The sequence below is a fragment of the Vulpes vulpes genome, chromosome 7, assembly GCF_048418805.1.
Source record: "Vulpes vulpes isolate BD-2025 chromosome 7, VulVul3, whole genome shotgun sequence".
Classification (NCBI taxonomy): domain Eukaryota; kingdom Metazoa; phylum Chordata; class Mammalia; order Carnivora; family Canidae; genus Vulpes; species Vulpes vulpes.
The window spans coordinates 83,185,405-83,205,011 of NC_132786.1; the positions used below are offsets into that span (position 1 = coordinate 83,185,405).

Here is a 19,607-nt window from a genome sequence, read left to right on the forward strand (position 1 = left end):
GTATGTCAGGGAAAGTCCTAAAGCCTTAGCTCAAGGCTTCCAGAAGACCCAGTTGTCATCACCTTCTCCCAAGCAGGAGAAAGAGACTTAAGAAACAACACAGGGTTCCTGAACAATTACTTCAAATATGTAAGACTTGTTTATGACAAAGCAAGCATTGGTTTTTCTGGTGGATGATAACGCACCCACCCTCCCGGGTGGTATAGGGAGATGCCTACTCCCAGCTGCAGGCCGGTGAGGGGCGGGGGAGGCCTGATTCAGGGTGCTCAGGGACAAAAGGCAGATGACCAGGAAAGAGGGCAGCAAGGAGAGGAATAGGAGCAGACACTTGTCCTGAGTGGAGACCGTTGCCGGGAACAGGCTGACTGAACTATTAACCCGCTCATTAAACTGCTCATTAGTGCATGTCTGCTATGCACAAGGCATAAAAGAAACACAGAGAGGGGAAATCCTGTCCTCAGCATGCTCACAGACCTGGGGAGGAGACACGGGGGCGAAGGTACCCCCGAAGGTAGAGGAAGGAGGAGACAGAGCAGGGAAGCTGTCAGGGAGGTGGGAGGATGGAGATGTGTCCTGAGCTGATTCTGGAGAGGACAGGGCAGGGTGCGGAAGTGTGGGGAAGGGAGCACATTCCAGGCCAGAGGAACACCCTGAGTACAGGGCATGGGACCCAGGCCCACAACGAAGTACTAGGTTCTAACGCAGAAGGTACGTCTGCAGTGGGAGATGGACATCGTGATGCCCGTCCTGAGGATGAAAAAGGCAAAGGTCAGCAAAGCCTCTCTGCCAGGGCTCTCCTCTCCCGCACCTGCCGGCAGTTTCCTAGGCCTCATTCCTCTCTGTCCCGGTCCCCAATCACTATCCCTAGTTTGTCCTCAGTAGACAATTTGAGTTAGTTACCTTGCCCCAGGGGTGCATGGCAGGGGGGGTAACTAATGACTTGACCAGTCTGGTCAACAGAAATGCTTCGCCTCCTCCTCTCTTACTGGCCTCAGAATCAACATTAATCAGGCACTTACTGGATGTAGAAATTGTTTACAACCTCCCCTGTGCCAACTCACTCATGGACTCCTCACAGGGGCCCGTGAGGTGTGTGTCTTGTTATCCTTCTCTGACAGGTAAGTAAGGGCAACTCATGTGCTCTGTCTTTGAGTTGCACAGGACAAGGGCTGGAGTGGTTAAGGAGTCCCACAGTGCCCATGTTCACCAGGACACAAAATGTGATGAATAGTATTCTCTTTGAAACTAGGCCGTGATATATTTCATGTGTCTGCTCTTTTTTTTAATTTTAAGAGTTTTGATTAATGAGCCATGCAACACCTAAATCATGCAAATTAGCTTGCATGGCAACACTGATAATCCCCTGGGGAATTCAGCTTTCTTCCTTTCCACTGGTGTTTAAGACCTCAAATTTATTCTTGTCTTCACAGCCCACACACTCATGCTCTCTACACACTTCACACACACACACACACACACACACACACACACACACACACTGTGAGCAGAAGTTTCTCAAGTACCCCCATAGGCACGGACTGTCTCTATATGCAGGAGGTGAACCCTTCCTCTGGGTCCAAGCTAGATCTCTCTATTTCATTCTGAGCTCTCTCCCCAGGCGCCCCAGGGAGCCCAGCCTAGACAACTGTGGATCATGCTCTCCCTGAGGCTCCAATGAAAGAGCAGGAAATGTCATAGACTTCACTGAGTTGCCTTCCTGAGTTCTTTTCTCCCACCCTATCCCCTCACCTCCCGACTTGCCTCTCCACCCCTGGGCCATCACCTTCCCTGCCTTGCATCCTCATTTTCTCCCATGGCACATCACACTATTACACTCTAGTATGGTCTGCACATGACTTATGGCTTTGCTGCTTGGAGAAGCCCCACTTATTGACTTAGAACTACAAGCCAAGTACAAGATTATCCATCCAATCTTCACACAGCCCTGAGCTGGGCAATACCATCCTCGCTTTATAGACAAGGACCCCAGATGCATGAGGAGATCTGCCTGCCAGTCCCTGAACTAGACCCAAGCCACAGTACACCTGCTAACTCCAGGGGGCAGAGGATTTTTAGGGCTAAAAAACTGCCAGCGCTTCCTTTTTTCCCATTTGATATTTTCTTTCTTTTTTAATAAAAGGAACACATGATGTGATGGAAAAAATTCGAACAATACAAGATGAAAAGTGAAAGCCTCCCTCACCATTTCTATTACCATCAATTGACAACGGTTTTCTGTCTAAAGGACTAAAACAAGTAATCATCACACACATATGGCTTTTAAATTTACACAAAGTGATCATATTTTACACCTTGTTCTGTAAATTGCTTTATCTTTTCTTTTTTTAAAAAAGATTTTATTTATTCATGACAGAGAGAGGCAGAGACGCAGGCAGAGGGAGAGGGAGAGAAGTAGGCTCCATGCAGGGAGCCTGACGTGAGATGGATCACGGGTCTCCGGGGTCACCCCCCAGGCCGAAGGTGGCGCCAAACCATTGGGCCACGGGGGCTGCCCTGCTTTATCTTTTCATATCGGTACATAGAAGGGCCTCAGATAGTTTCCTGTGTCACTCAGAAAGAAATCCAAAGTCTTTACTTTGACCAACATAATCTTGATACAAAAACCTGACAAAGATATTACAAGAAAGGAAAATTATAAGTCCATCTTACTCATGACCATAGATGCAAAAATCTGAAAAATATTAGTAAAGCGAATCCAGCAATATGTGAAAAGGATAGTATATCACCACCCAGTTGGATTCACTCTAGGAAAAGGAAAGTATTATGAACCTCTCACAGAAAAAAAACATTTGATAAAAGTATACACGTTTGTGATGAAAATAGAAATAGAAGGAAACTGGCATGCCTGGGTGGCTCAGTGGTTGAGTGTCTGCCTTTGGCTCAGGTAGTGATCCCAAGGTCCTGGGGTCCAGTCCCTCATCAGGCTCCCTTCCGGGGAAGCCTGCTTCTCCCTCTGCCTATGTCTCTGCCTCTCTCTGTGTGTCTCTCATGCATAAATCTTAAAAAAAAAAAAAACATTTGAAAGGAAAAAAAGAATGCCCAAGTCACAGCCCAGACCCCAGGGCTGTTTTGAAGGCCTTCTGAATGTGGTGTCAGAGCAGAAGTTGCATCCGCAGCCGGTCCAAATTATAGTTCCTCCGTCAGTCATCAGTCAACAAAATAAGGATAATAACTCTTTTCAAGGTGGTCATATGTACTAAATGTGATTTTGCGACATCATAGGCATTCAATACAGTTTTTCTTCTTTCTCTCGCTGAGGCATGCCACCAGCATATTCACTGAGATGCCTCCTAGTATGCCAAGTCTAGAAAATCCAGCATCCTGAAAACAGGTAGGACGCTATGAAGTGAGGCTGAAAAGCAGAGACCCGTTTCTCTGGGGAGGCCTGTTCAGACCAGCGACTTGGATAAGAGGGGAGCTGGCTTGTCCTAATGCTCTCATCCCAGGCCAAATCAGTTATTTGGCTTTCCACCCTCATGCTCTCACCGGCCTACTGCTCTCACTGCAGCCTCTAGGCTGCAGGACCTGGGATAACATCACCACCCATAGCTAAGGAACATCGGCTTGACATCATCGTAGGCTTTATTATTTTTTAAAGATTTTATTTATTCATGAGAGACACACACAGAGAGAGAAGCAGGCTCCATGCAGGGAGCCCGACGTGGGACTCGATGCCCTGCGGGGTCTCCAGGATCAGGAGGGCGGTGCTAAACCGCGGAGCACCCCCCCCCCTCGCCCCGGGCTGCCCCACCCTAAATGTTTTAAAATGTGTCTCAACCAATGCACGAATGTCAATAGACACGACACATTCAGCACAAGTATCTGGGGGGTCTAAACTGTAATCTTCAACAGTGTACAGGCGTCCTCAGTAGGAGCGCCAGACTTCGCAAATAAAACTACGGCACCCGCAGTGAAATCTGAATTTCAGAGAAACCAAGAATAGTGCATGGGATACACTCATATCAAAATGGCATTCGTGGTTTCTCTGAAACTCTAATTCGGCGTTCTGCATTTCCCCCGCCGATCCCAGACCTAAAGCCAAAAAAAGCCCGCCCACACCTCCCGCAGAAGGAGACGCGGGCGCCCGCCACAGTCCGCTTCCGGGAAGCCCGCGGGGGCACTTCCGGTCAGAGGGCCGGGGCCGCGGCGCGCAGGCCCCACCCACCGCCGGAAGCCGCGCGGGCCAGGCCCCGCCCCCGGCCCCGCCTCCCGCCGCTGGGGCCGCCGCGGCCGCCGCCTGTCGCGGAGCGGGTGTCGCCGCCTTCCTGCCTCCAGGGGGCAGCGGCCGCCCTCAGGTCCCTGCGTGGACCGCTCGGCGCCCGCGCCGCTCTTCCGGTCGCTGGGAGTGGCGGGCCGGCCGGCGGGCGGCCCGAGCCGGCGGTCGCCATTCCCGTGTCGCTGCGCCCGCGGGGGCCGCCCGAGCCCGCCACGATGCCACTGGGCCTGAAGCCCACCTGCAGCGTCTGCAAGACCACGTCGTCCTCCATGTGGAAGAAGGGCCCGCAGGGGGAGATCCTCTGCCACCACTGCACGGGCCGGGGCGGCGCGGGCGGCGCGGGCGGCGGCTCGGGGGCGGCCGGCGGGACGGGGGGCGGCGGCGGCGGCGGCGGCGGCGGCGGCGGCGGCGGCGGCGGCTTCGGCGCGGCGACCTTCGCCAGCACCTCGGCCGCCCCTCCGCAGAGCAACGGGGGCGGGGGCGGCAAGCAGGTGAGCTCCTCCGGGCCCCCCCGCGGAGGCCGGCCGGCCGGGGGCGCGCGGTCCCTCCCGGGGCGCGGTGACCCTGCTGGGGAGGCCCGCCCGCGCCCGCCCGCGCCCGCCCGCGGGGACTGCGACTGTGTAGATGTGGCCCGGGCGGAGCTCCTTCTATTATTGCGAGAAATTGAAAGTGTAAAGAAGCAAGAAAATTTAAGACCCTTCAGAAGCCCCCCCCCAGCCCTCAGTGTAGTGACATTCGCGGTGGTAACCAGACATCTCCGCACATACACACGTGTACACACACGTAAATGGGGCCGTGCTGCCGGACTGACTGCCCTGTTAATTTATTATGTTACTAAGTAAGATTATCGTGTCCTTGTTTTAAATGACAGCATGGTAAGCATCCCACTGTAGGAAGGGCCATACCTGACGTGCTCCCTGGGGTCGGAGAGGAAGCTGTCCTCCCCTTGCCCTAGACTTCCCTCGGACGCCTCCCCCAGGCCCTGTTGTAAGTAGTTGACACCTTTTTGGAGGCTCTGCAGATGCTTGTCTAGGGCGCTCCCTGTTGTAATCAGCCCAGTTCCGGAGGTTTCCCAGCGGCAAAAGAAAAGGCACATTCTTGGGCGGGTTTGAAAGGTCAGTCGGCATAAGGGGCTTACTCTGGAGTCAGCAACCTTTCCACGACTTTGATCTGTTTTTGTTCTTTAATTGTTTCTGTAACAGAGTAAGCAGGAAATTCACAGAAGGTCTGCTCGGCTGAGAAACACTAAATACAAATCTGCTCCAGCTGCTGAAAAGAAAGTCTCCACCAAAGGAAAAGGGAGAAGACATATTTTTAAATTAAAAAATGTAAGATGATTGTGGACAGTGTCTTTTACAGTAATGGCCTTGTGTGTGTAGTGTGTCCTGTCACTGCCTTCATCTCCCATCTGAAGTTTTGCTCTTCCGGAGCCTTTCCGCAGTGTCCTGGGGGAGTGAGTGGTCCACACTTGCTGGAAGGAAGTGAGCTCTGTTGCAGGAGGTATACTATTTATAGTTAATAATATCCTATTTTTTTAGCTTTTTTTTTTTTTTTCCTGCTGGGAAATAAAAAGTTTGAGTCTGAAAAAAGAAACATAAATCTTGAATGCATTTTATTGGGTCCTCCATGCAAAGGAGGAGGTGGGATTATGGTTCTTGATAAGACCAGATATATTAGGGAAGAGATTTTTTTTTTGATTCTTTAAAGATCTAAATAATACTAAATAATACTGGAACTCATTCATTTCCACGTTTGTTTATTACAGCCCCAGAAAGTTTACGATAATCAATTTGATGAATGTGAATCAAAAATTTTGCTAAACCTGCTGCTGCTATAAAAAAATAGATGGTTGGAAGATGTATGTGGCGGGGGGGGGGGGGGGGGGGGGGAGTAGTTGAAACTGCCTTTTGTTGCATTGAGTTCTCAGTATTTTTGTAAACACAAGAGGAAAATGGCCATACACAGTGGGCAGTGCCTTATAGACGACTTTTTTTAAACCTCAGTACGGTGTTCTTTTCTTTCAGAACAGGAATGCTTCCCTAACCACTAAAGGAAGTTCTGAAGTGGGGCATATTCCCTTGTAAAACACAGAGGGGCCCTGTGGTAAATTATTATTATTATTTTTTAAAGATTTTGTTCATTTATTCATGAGACAGAGAGAGTGGCAGAGGGAGAAGCAGGCTCCATGCAGGGGGACATGCATGTGGGACTCCAGGATAATGCCCTGGGCCGAAGGCAGACACTAAACCGCTAAGCCACCCAGGCATTCCCCCTGTAGTAAATTCTTGTGCAGATTGCAGATTCTTTTCTTACTGAAAATAGTTGCCCCTAATTTTTTTTTTAAAGATTTTATTTATTCATGAGAGACACAGAGAGAGAGAGAGAGAGAGAGGCAGAGACACAGGCAGAGGGAGAAGCAGGTTCCATGCAGGGAGCCCAACTTTGAACTCCAGGATCACGCCCTGGCCGAAGGCAGGCTCCAGAATGCTGAGCCTCCCAGGGATCCTCCAGTTGCTGCTAATTTATTTGAGATTTTTCTAATTTAGTTTTCTTAAAATGAGACACCTGCTGACAAAGCATGTTAAGTCAATGTGCGATTGATGATAGTTGCATCACCACGTTTCCCTCTGTGGTAGAATATGCTCTGCAGTTATTTCAGTATCTATTTCTCTAGCAACCCCTGTCTTCAAGGATGATACCAAGACACATTTCGGGAGGCCTGGTTTTTGTGTTGTGACATATAAGCATGTACTGCAGCTTAAGAAGGGATTGCTGTAATGGGTGGGTGGTGGTAAATAACTAAGAACTGCCAAGGAAGTTGCATATAGTCTTAGTTCAGCCTCCCTGGAACATTTCCTCTGATGACAAGTATCCCAACTAGTACTGTAGTTGAGATGGAAAATGTCTTCAAAGAGATACTTTTCCACAGGATGCCTGAGTGGGTCAGCAATTGAGCGTCTGCCTTTGCCTCAGGGCCTGATCCTGGAGACCCGGGATCAAGTCCCACATAGGGCTTCCTGTGTGGAGCCTGCTTCTCCCTCTGCCTGTGTCTCTGCCTCTCTCTCTCTCTGTCTCTCATGAATAAATAAATAAATTTTTAAAAAGACACTTTTTCCACCTTATGTTAATTTACACATTCTTTTATGACTTCCATTCCAATGATGGCCAAGCCATCAGAGCCGGCATATTGTTTATAACTAAAATGTTAATATGTAATAAAGCTTTGAGAGCCCTTGAGGTAGATCTCAGCGGCATAGTCAGAAGCTTGTACTTTGGTTCTCAGCAATTTTTAAGCCGATGGTAGCAGAAACAGCCATAGAAATATTCAGACTGTGCTTTGCCACATTCAGAAAACTGTTTATTGCTTTATTGCACTTCTTGTCAACAGGCAACAGATTTAGTATTTCTTAAGTTACAGAACTCAATGATCGGAAAAATGCCTGTATATGCTACACACACACATGCACACTATGAGTGTGCTAATATTTTTAACTTTTTTTTCCCCCTAGCCCATCAAAGCTCCTGAGTCTGTTTCCACTATAATCACTGCAGAATCAATCTTCTACAAGGTAACAGTAGGGTTACTAAGGGAAGATTTGGGCCTGTTGTAGGATATGCTGCCAAATGTTGGGTTAATCCAGAGGTCTCTGCTCCTTTGTATAAAGTGTAATTTTTTTGTTGTTCTTTTCTAAGCTTTTTTTTCCCATAGGTGGCTGGTATAAAAACATCTCATCCAGAGCTGAGGTAGGAGGGGTAGTTGCTTATTGAAACATGGTATTTTTTTTTTAATTTTTTTTTTTAATTTTTATTTATTTATGATAGTCACAGATTGAGAGAGAGAGGCAGAGACACAGGCAGAGGGAGAATCAGGCTCCATGCACCGGGAGCCCGATGTGGGATTCGATCCCGGGTTTCCAGGATCACGCCCTGGGCCAAAGGCAGGCGCCAAACCGCTGCGCCACCCAGGGATCCCGAAACATGGTATTTTTAAGTATCTTAAAATGGTAATGTATAGTGTGGAGTCATGAAAGTGTGAGCCTTTCTAGTCACTGTGACAGTCACTGTGCGAGAAGCACAGAGTGACGACTTGGGCTGATAGAGGGTTTGTAGACCTAATATCTGGAGTAGGCACAGAGATTCTAAAAACCCTTTAAGCAGAAGCAAGAGGAATAAGGTCAGGGGCAGGGATTGAACTAGAAGTAGATGGTGAGAGAGAGTCTAAAATGTTCTGATGAAAGAGTAAAGTCAGATTTCCTAGGGACAAGGCCTACAGACATCTTCTACTTTGGTGGGAGACATGACGTATTGTTGTTTTTGAGCCAGAAGCCTTAGGAAAGCAGTTGGAACATAGGAAAGACTGGACGCCTGGGTGGTTCAGCGGTTGAGCGTCCGCCTTCAGCCCAGGGCATGATCCCAGAGTTCTGGGATGGAGTCCTGCATCTGGCTCCCTGCAAGGAGCCTGCTTCTCCCTCTGCCTATGTCTCTACCTCTCTGTCCTCTCATGAATAAATAAATAAAATCTTAAAAAAAAAAAAGACCTCAAAGCCTGATGGGCGTGGTATAGGCAGCAGCCCTTACATACTGTTGGTGTTTTGAGGGTCTGAACTATCTTTAGGGAGGCAGTGGCACGAATTAGTGCTTCATACCTGACTGAAGGGGACTAAACACTGAGAAACTCAAGTATTCTACTCAGTACCTGTTTTTGTTAGCCCAGAATCTGTGTAGTCTAAAACAACCAATATACAGGCAAATGTCGCTCCTAAATTTCCAGCAATTCATGCATTGTTAGTAATAAATAAAATAGCTAAAGTTTAGTATGTGTTTGCTATGCATCAGGCACAAAGGTGAGCAATTCACAGGCTTGACTTTGTTCAGTCCACTCTATGAGGCGCTACTGTTATCCCCACTTTATGGATGAGAACAATTCAGCACAGAGAACTTCATGAACTTGTCAAAGATTCTGTAGCCACCAAGTCATGGAGTGAAGTAGTCTGATGGCCGGGCTCAGCTCTCAGCCCCACTGGCCAGTGGGTGGCTATGTAACTGGGCCAAGCCCGTCTCTCTGGTGTCTCTTCATCTATAAAATTGGGATTATAAGTAGCAGCCACCTCAGTGTGTCAAGTGAGATCATGTATGTTAAGCAGAATAAGCACTTAATGAATAGTAGGAATAGACATCATCATGGTTTCAAATTTGCATATCACTCTCAGCTGAATTTACAGTTTGCAAATTAAGTCTGGAAGCAACTAGTTGGGAGATACCTGTAGAGCTGGCTCAGTCAGTAGAGCATGCAGCTCTTGGTACTGGGTTTGTGAGTTTAAGCCCCATGTTGAGTGTAGAGATTACCTAAATAATTTTTTTTTTAAAAAGCAGAAGCAGCAACTGGTTTGGCTAAGGATTTAGTGTACTAATGATTTTGAGGCATGTCTCAACCAAAAGGCAAAAGATATGTGAGACCTGTTATTACAAGTATGGTATTTCTGTTTCTTTTTTTCAAAAATTTTGTTTATTTTTTTTTGAGATGTGTGTACATGTGCATACTGAGTGGGGAGCCTGATGCAAGATCCTGAGATCACTACCTGAGCCAAAGTCAGACGCTTAACTGCTTAACCGACAGAATCACCCTGGTGCCCCACAAGTATCGTATTTCTTATGGCTGTCTACCACCCTGTTTGTTAGGTAATAAGGACAAAGTACAACAAAGTATTCAGGTACTGATGTTGATCAGAGGCTGCCACTGCACTGCTAGGCTAGATAGGCAGAGAAGCAGACTCCACACTGAATGGGGGGTCTGGTGGGGGGCTTGATCCCATGACCCTGAGATCATGACCTGCACCAAAAATAAGAATCGGATGCTTAACCAACTTAGCCACCCAGGCACCCTTGGAATCTTTCAATAAGACATTGTCTTTGCCTTGCAGTTTTATTTTTACACTATTACATATTTTGAGTCAATATTCATTTAGCATATATTTGAGTGCCCATGATAAACAAGATCCCATTCTTTGTGCAAAAAAAAACAAATTTTGAGAATAATGATTCTATGTGTAGACAAAGCAAGCCATAAATGCAAAGTATTTATATGACAAATAACTTAGAACCTTGAATAGTGGCTACAAAGACCAGCTGATGATAGATATGAACTAGCAAGTAGCAGATTGTGGCCTGCACTGACCCTACCCATCCATAGTGGTCCATATGCAACTGTCACCCTTAGATACATGGATGAAAGGTCCACCATGAAGAATGCCTGTCACAGCTCACTCACTGAAAGTATTTCTTCAGAATTATTCTTATGGCTGAGGTGCATGCCCCAGCAGCTTTATCTGCTACCAAGGCCCTATTTTGAGTGAAGCAGTGATAAATCACACTTAGTTCCTACAAGTCAAGGATACCTTCACCAGCTGAGAACCACACCCATGTAAGGAAGTGCTGAGTATCATAAAGATTTTTATTCCTATTACTGCTTTTCAGTAAGGCCAGAGATGGACCACTGAACTGGTGAAGAAGCCTTAGCTGCATTCTCTGCCTTCAGTAGCCTTCAGCAAAGTCACTCCCCTTTTAAACAGCTCAATGGCTGTGGCCAAAAAACAGGGATGGTACTATTCTGATATGAAGTCAAAGGACTTAAAAACAAATGTTTTCTACAGATGCAAGTTTTCGTGTGTGTATATAATTTTCATTCAAGAGTGAACAACTTTGGGATTGGCATCAGGGTACCTGGGTGGCTCCGTTGGTTAGGTGTCCCAGTCTTGATCTCAGCTCAGGTCATGATTTCGGGGTCGTGAGATTAAGCCCTGCTTAGCATGGAGTGTGCTTAAGATTCTTTCTCTCCCAAAGAAACAAAACAAAATCAAAAGGGGCATCTGGGTGGTGCAGTTAGTTAAGCATCTGACTCTTGATTTTGGCTGAAGTCCTGATCTCAGGGTCATGAGATTGAGCCCCACCTCAGCTCTGCACTCAGCATGGAGTCTGCTTAAGAGTCTCTCCCTCTCCTTCTGTCCCTCCCCCACACACACTCCAAGAGCACACACTCTTTCTCTCTCTCTCAAATAAATAAATCTTAAAAAAAAAAAAAAAAGATTTCCTCTCTGGCCCTCCACTCCCATTTGCACACACTCTCTAAAGAAAAAAGAATGAGCATCAACCGTATAAACACTGATGCATCAGACCATCTCAAAGACATTTTACTCACCGCTTTGCAAACTATTTATTTTGTGTTAAGGAGGTTTCAGTCCATAGCTGTGCTGCTTTTCTCTATTTTTATTTCAAATATGGGATGATCTTCTATTTCCTCCAGGGAGTATATTACCAAATTGGAGATGTTGTTTCTGTGATTGATGAACAAGATGGAAAGCCCTACTATGCTCAGATTAGGGGTTTCATCCAGGACCAGTACTGTGAGAAAAGTGCCGCTCTGACATGGCTCATTCCCACCCTCTCGAGCCCCAGGGACCAGTTTGATCCTGCATCCTACATCATCGGTGAGTTTGATAGGTGGTACAGCTTCTTGAACTCAGGTAATTCTCCATTATTGTGTAAAAGAAGATATTAGTCTGAGTGAGTTGCCACAACAAGGTACCACGGGCTGAGAGGCATAAACACAAAACCTATTTTCTCACAGTACTGCAGACTAGAAGTTGAAGATCAAGGTATTGTCAGGGTCACTTTCTGACAAGAGCTCTCTTCCTGGCTTGTAGGTGACTGACCACCTTCGTGCTAAGTCCTCACGTGGCCTTTCCTTTGTGTGTGCACACTCTTCAGTCTCTTCCTCTCCTTAGAAGAACATCAGTCCTATCAAGTTAGGGCTCCACCCTCAGGCCTCATTTAATCCTAATTACCTTCCAAAAGACTCCACGCCTCATCTCTAAATACCATCACTTTGGGGTTTACAGCCTCAATATATGGATTGAAGGGAATATAATTCAGTCCATAATGAAAAGAACATAAGCATCATTATATATTAAAAAGTAAAGAGCTTTATAGAAAATATGAAAGATATCTTATATAGCTGGGGTTTGAGTGCTATCAGTTATTTTGAGTTAGGGCAGGAGATACCTACTAAAAAGTGATGTGGATAAGATTTTTCTGAACGACCCAGGGTTAAATGCTATTAAAGAATTTATTGCTCAGGAATTGGGCTTATTTAGGCATATTTACTTATAAAAATCTAGTTAAAAATAATTTCAAGAGGAACTATCCCCATGATTTCTAGAATATTACAAATTTTCATTATGTGTCCCTCTACGTGTCACATACATCATCGTAGACTGATTAGATCGTATCATTGTGTATAGTTGAAATGGCAGCCACTGTTCTCTTACTAATTTCAAGGCTGACAGAAGTGGTATAAATGTTTCTTGATGTAGACTCACAGGAATGAGTTGCTGATTTATACAATTTTAAAAGTGTTCAGAGTTTGAAAGTTACCCCATATTTTCAACCTTTCTGTAACAAGCATGCATTACTTTTGCATACAAAGGTTTTGGGGTTGTTTTTTTTTTCCCAGAGGGAAATCAGGGACAAATAATGTACTGCTGTTCTTCTCATCTCTGTGTGAAGTTTGATACCTGACCAGTTTTAGTCTTCTGCTTGTAGGTACGTAGAAGAGTGGATTTTCATCTACATGACGTATAGGACAGGACTCTCAGCAGAGGCAGTGATGTGAAGAATCACCTCTGGGGCTCCCCTCTCATCTCCTTCTCCTAATCCTCAGACCCAGGAGTGGGGAGCAGAGCATAGAGTTTCAGAGCACACACTGTGGAGCCAGATGATCTGGGTTCCTAGCCCAGCACTGACTAGCTGTGGGGCCCTGGGCAAGTTCCTTAATCTCTCTTGTCTCATAATCCTCATACATAAAACAGGAATAATAGTGGTGCCTTCCTCAGATCAGAGTTGTCAGGACTCAAAGTATCTGTAAATGTACCATACTTAGAATGGGGTGGGCATGTAATAAACATTGTACAGTGCTAATATTCTTTTTAGAATCCTTTCTGTATTGAGTCATTGTTTAGGGGAGTTAAGCAGGTAAAGTAAAAGAAAATGATGGAGAGTGACTTTAGAATAACACATGTATCAAGGACTAATGTCCGGTCACCACCAGAGTGGTTTCACCTAGTAGCACCTAGGAATCTTAATCTTTTATGAAAATGATACATATGTTCAAAAATGTGCTTAATCTTTCCATTGACTGCATTTTAGGACCAGAGGAAGATCTTCCAAGGAAAATGGAATACTTGGAATTTGTGTGTCATGCACCTTCTGAATATTTCAAGTCCCGTTCATCACCGTTTCCCACAGTTCCGACCAGACCAGAGAAGGGCTACATATGGACTCATGTTGGACCTACTCCTGCAATCACTATTAAGGAAACCGTCGCCAACCATTTGTAGTTTAGAAAGTGAAACTTCTTTCCAGTCATCTTGTATTCATTCTCCTATAAGACATGCCACATATTTCTTTTCATGAAATTCTTAGATGGAAAGACTAAACAATTTTCCCTAACTGCCCAGTAATCATTAGCTTGTTAATTACTAGTTACTTGGAAATTTAAAAGGAATTAAATATTTTAAAGTTGAATATATTCTATATGTGTGTCTTCCCAGGCAAAGGCCACAATTTCCAAGGAGATCATTAGGAACAGGTAATATCTATTTTTCTCCACGATTTATTTCTAGAAACTCATTACAATCAATGGACTGTACTTTCCTATTGGAACAAAATGTTAATTAAGGTTGGATTTCTGACCAAGGACTTGATCAAATAAAATGTAGCTATGGCCAACTGTGTCTATCACAGAGTTACACAGGCTTTATTTTTTCTTCTAGAAAAATAGACTGTTTAACCTTAAGGAAAGTAATTGGTGGATGATTTTACTATTTTGAGTCTTTTTAAAACTTTATTCTGTGGCAGATAGATTCAGAATTATTCTGTTGATCTTCATTGCACCTTCCTTCTCTAAGTGAGGCTCCCGACCAAACCATAAAATTGTAGAGTCCCAGACAGTTAGCTTCATGAAATGTGCACAGGAAACATGTCATGTCCAGGCATCCCACTTGGTATTTTCTTTTTTTAAAAAAAAAATTTATTAAAAGATTTTATTTATTCATGAGAGACAGAGAGAGGCAGAGACAGAGGGAGAGAGAGAAGCAGGCTCCATGCAGGGAGCCCAATATGGGACACAATCCCAGGACTCCAGGATCACGCCCTGGGCCGAAGGCAGACGCTCAACCGCTGAGCCACCCAGGCATCCCCATACTTGGTAGTTTCTTGATGATCTTTGAAGCAACCATTGTGCAATCAAAAAAATGACTAGTAGGTCATAATCATTAATATCTAAAAATGCCTACCTAAAGTTAAATCATCTGCTGGAGACTCATAGTAACAGGCCTAAAATAAAGTCTTAAGATTTAGGTGCCCTGCTTTTTATGAAATTGTCCAGAATTCAGATACAGATTTTAGCTCAAGTGCAGGTTAGCTAAGTAAGGGAACAACAATATGATGGGATTGCATACATTCGCCTCTGATTCTATCCTGACTGAACCAATGTTTCTCAAACCCAGGAAAATTTGTCAGAATCTAATGTAATCATAATGATTCGGAATTGTAGCAGTGTTAACTGTTAACGTTTTTCTGCACAGTTATGGTTTGTTTGTTAGAAGGAAGCAACTGTAGATAGCTTGATGTTCATAGTTCTCCCCACAAAGTTTACTGTAAAATTGATTGTAAATACCATTGTAAATAACTAAGTGCCAGTATTCAAACTTTTGGATTAAAGTGTATTTTTTACATTATATTTACTTTGGATTTATTTTGTTTAAATAATTAAATGTGGAGCTTTCTACCTAAACATGGTATAAATAGAAAACACCAGTGTTCTCATAATTTGGAGCAATAAACTGATCAACATATAACTGATTTTAGGAAAATTTCAAAGAATGGCCAATATAGAAGAAACAATGTATGATACTTACTAAAATGAGGAAATATTGAAAAAACAGTATATATACTTACCATTTGTTTCTAAGTTGGTACATACTTGTGTAATATCTTTTAAAATAAAGATTGCATTTTCACTTTCCTCCTCAACACATACCAATGGCTCCCACTACTTACAGGGTAAATTAATTCCTTTTCTTCTATATTGAAGGCCTGCCCTGATGTGGCCCCAGGCCATATTCCCAGCCTTATCTCTCCCTTCTCCCTGCCACTGAAAGGTTTCCTCCAACACTCTCCTTATTTTCCTGACTGAACCTTTGTTCATACTGTTCCCTTCAGCTCCACCGGAAAGGCCTTTCTTAAGACCCTCGAATTCTAAAAAAAAAATAAAAATAAAAATAAAATAAAAAAAAAAAGACCCTCGAATTCTGTCTTTCCAGGAGTCCTTTCCAGATTCCCATGGATCCTTGAAATAATCAATATCCTATTCTGTTGTTACATTGAAGTTTCTGCTTTTTTTTTTTTAAGATTTTATTTATTTATTCATGAGAGACACAGGGAGAGAGAGAGGCAGAGACACAGGCAGAGGGAGAGGCAGGCTCCATGCAGGGAGCCTGACGTGGGACTCAATCCCGGATCTCCAGGATCAGGCCCCAGACTGAAGCTGGCGCTAAACCGCTGAGCCACCGGGGCTGCCTGAGATGGTGTGTTTAATTTTTATAACTCACACAGCACCTAACTTCGGGTCCTCACGTACGGGAGGTGCTTGGTGTAGAGTTCAAATTAGATGTTCACTAATTTGAAATGCCTGTGGAGGGGCATCTGGGTGGCTCAGTTAAACATCTGCCTTCAACTCAGTTCATGCCAAAGTCCTGGAATTGAGCCTCATGTTGGATTCCCTGCTCTGTGGAGAGTCTGTTTCTCCCTTTCCCCCTGCCTGCCCCTTCCCCCTGCTTGTGTGTGCTGGTGTACTCTCTCTGTCAAATAAATGAATAGAATTTTAAAAAGAAAGTGGATAATTGGCTATATCTACGTATAAATAGTCCTATAAAAAAGTATTGATTTTTAAATTAATACTAGTTCATATTAACTCTGGCTTAAATTTCAAATTCTCTATAGTCAAGTAGAATTTTAGATTGTTATTAGATTAATAGTTATTTTTTTAAGATTTTATTTATTTATTTATTTATTTATTTATTTATTTATTTATTTATTCATGAGAGACACAGAGAGGCAGAGACACAGGCAGAGGGAGAAGCAGGCTCCATGCAGGGAGCTCAACGTGGAACTCGATCCCGGGACTCCAGGATGACGCCCTGGGCCAAAGGCAGGCGCTAAACCACTGAGCCACCCAGGAATCAATCCCCTCCCAACTCATTTTAAATGAGGTTTCCTTTCATTAATTTTCACATGGCATATGTTTTCTTCTAGGAGTTTTATAGTTTCGGGTCTTATGTTCAAGTCTTTATTTTGAATTGATTTTTGTATTTGGTATAAGCTAGCATTTGAGTGTCATTCTTTTCACATGACTGTCTTTTCCCAACTCCATTTATTGAAGGGATTGTCTGTCCTTTTCCCATTGTATATTTGTCATAAATTGGTTATATATTCATGAGTTTATTTCTGGGCTTCTTGTTCTGTTTCATTGATCTATATGCATCTATTTTTATGCCAATAAAATTACTGATTGATTAATGTAACTTTGTAATATAATTTGAAATCAGCCTTGTCTTTCTTTCTCAAGATTACTTTTGGCTATTCAGGGTTCCATACAAATTTTAGGCTTTTTTGCTCTATTTCTCTGAAATGCCATTTTTTTTTAAAGATTTTATTTATTTATTCATGAGATACACAGAGAGAGAGGCAGAGACACAGGCATAGGGAGAAGCAGGCTCCATGCAGGGAGCCCGATGTGGGACTCGAACCAGGGACTCCAGGATCATGCCCTGGGCCAAAGGCAGGCGCTAAACTGCTGCGCCACCCAGGGATCCCTGAAATGCCACTGATATTTTGATAGGGACTGCACTCAATCTGTACTTGTATGGCTTGTCACAGTTTTTTTGGAAAGGAAAACACATCAACTCAAAAAGTTAAGGACTGTTTGCTTGATTTACATGTGGGATGATTTTTTTAAGATTTATTTATTTGTTTATTTCTTTGAGAGAGAGAGAGAGAGAGCATGAGCACTTACGTGGGAGGGAGGAGGGGCAGAGGGAGAGGGAGAATCTCAAGCAAACTTCCCGCTGAGCATGGAGCCAATCTGGCTTGATCTCAGGACCCTGAAGTCATGACCTGGGCTGATATCAAGAGTTGGATGAGACACCCAGGTGCCCCACATGTGGGATGATTTTAAAAATCTGTAATCCCTTCAAAATTGGGAAAGGTGAATTAGATAATCTAAATAATTTTATGTTGGACTTCTTTTTTTTTTTTTTTATGATAGTCACACACACAGAGAGAGAGAGAGAGAGAGAGAGGCAGAGACACAGGCAGAGGGAGAAGCAGGCTCCATGCACCAGGAGCCCGACGTGGGATCCGATCCTGGGTCTCCAGGATCGCGCCCTGGGCCAAAGGCAGGCGCCAAACCACTGCACCACCCAGGGATCCCTATGTTGGACTTCTTAACGATGAACCCACTTTATCTGTATACACTGGAGAATATGAGTTTTCCAAGTGCTACTGGATAAATTTGCACCAAAGACAAAAAAGATTTGGGAGTGCCTGGCTTGGCTTAATCAGTAGAGCATGTGACTCTAGATCTCAGGATTTTTTTAAAAAAGATTTTATTTATTCAGAGAGAGAGGGGCAGAGACATAGGCAGAGGAGCCTGAAGTGGGACTCGATCCCAAGTCTCCAGGATCACACCCTGGGCTGAAGGCAGGCACCAAACCGCTGAGCCACCTGGGCTGCCCAAGATCTCAGGATTTTATGAGTTTGAGCCTCATAGTGGGGGTAGAGTTTACTTAATTAAAAAAAAAAGATTCTACCAATTATAAATTTAATGATATCTCTGGGATACTAAGATATGCTCCTACTTAGATGAGTTGTACTTTGCCAAAAAAGCAGTAGCTTTAAAGTTGTTTTTTGTGTGCCATACATATATAAAGATATAAAATCATAAGATATAAAGCAGTTCTATATCCCAGTACTTTATTCCTTTTCAGGTCAGTATTTTTCAATTTGCAAGTCTCAACCCGTGTATGGATCAAAACTAGCATTGTTTGTATGAAATAGGATAGAATAAAAAGGGAATAGAAAGTATCATCACATGTACTAAGAGTAGGTTTTGTTTTGTAAATTGTTTCAGCAGTAAGGAATATGGACTGGATCTTTATGTAAAATGTATTACCTTAGGTTGTGGTTAAGTATTTTGCACATCGGTGTTTAGATCTCAGCATTTTTACTTTTGTGAAGATGCTGTAGCATTCCCTTTATCTGACACGAATTCCTACAAAATATCTGAAGAATAGGCCAAATCAAATGTCTAGAGCCAAAATGCACCATTTCAATTTTCTGTCTGAAGCATTCAGCAAGGGGTGACTGGCTGTCTCAGTCAGTACAGCATGAGAACTTTGATCTCCAGATCATGAGTTCAAGCCCCATGTTGGGCATAGAGCTTACTCAAAAACCCCTAGGCAAAATGTCTCTGTCAATATATGGTTGACGGTAATTGTTACCCTGGAATATTCCTTGGCTTTTAGTTGATTTGTTTGACTCTTGCAAACTTCCTGGGAGGTTGAGTCCTAAGTCAGCTTTACAAAAAGATGTCATGTTGTCTAGGAAATAAGGAAACTCCATGGCATGACATCTTTGCCCAGTGTTTTACGTTTTATATTTTTATTTTTCCATCTTTATTTTTCCTTTACACTTAACCAATATTGAGCATTTTACTATGGGAATGTAAAAATGCCTATTTTAAGAATCAGTGCTGCTAATATCTCCTGAAACTGTTGTAGATGTTAATTTTTCCATTACTTTTATAATCAAAACTGATTCCTAACCAATCGTATCTGTTCTAATCTTTAAAAAAAAAAGTTAAGAACTAAAATACTAGACTTTGTTTTTCTTTTCCCTCATTTATTCAAAGGAAGATTATCGCAATTTCAGTTGAGAAATAAGAACAAGTCATTCACAAATGTTTATTATTATTGATTGATCACCAGCACAAGGCACAGTTCTAGGTTTACAGCAGTGAACAATGTGCACAAAACCCCAACCCTTTATGGGATTTCCAAGATAGTGTAGTGACAACTGGGGTGGTTTAAAAATAAACCCTGCAAATTAATAGTCAGTACTTACACTCATGGTTCTCCCAGTCAGATTCTTAACAGAGGACTAGATTTTAGGTTATGGATTATTATACTGATTAGGGAAATACCAAAGGATAATGAGACCACTGCTTAATATCTGAAATAAAAAATACAAAGCTGAA

The 19,607-nt window shown here is 43.6% G+C and overlaps 1 protein-coding gene across 3 annotated transcripts; it reads left to right on the plus strand.

Moving 5' to 3' along the window:
• The first annotated feature begins 4,238 nt into the window (after positions 1–4,238).
• Positions 4,239–15,032, plus strand: GATAD1 (GATA zinc finger domain containing 1). 3 transcript variants are annotated; one of them, XM_072764260.1, is made up of 5 exons: positions 4,239–4,728; positions 5,440–5,565; positions 7,747–7,806; positions 11,538–11,721; positions 12,747–13,432. In XM_072764260.1, exons 1-5 carry the CDS (start codon positions 4,453–4,455, stop codon positions 12,809–12,811), a joined length of 711 nt encoding a protein of 236 aa, XP_072620361.1. In that variant the 5' UTR covers positions 4,239–4,452; the 3' UTR covers positions 12,812–13,432. The 3 variants fall into 3 exon arrangements, with proteins under 3 accessions (XP_072620361.1, XP_072620360.1, XP_072620359.1); XM_072764258.1 differs by lacking the exon at positions 12,747–13,432 and adding an exon at positions 13,439–15,032 and having other exon boundaries at positions 4,247–4,728; XM_072764259.1 differs by lacking the exons at positions 7,747–7,806; positions 12,747–13,432 and adding an exon at positions 13,439–15,032 and having other exon boundaries at positions 4,246–4,728.
• Positions 15,033–19,607: the final 4,575 nt, after the last annotated feature.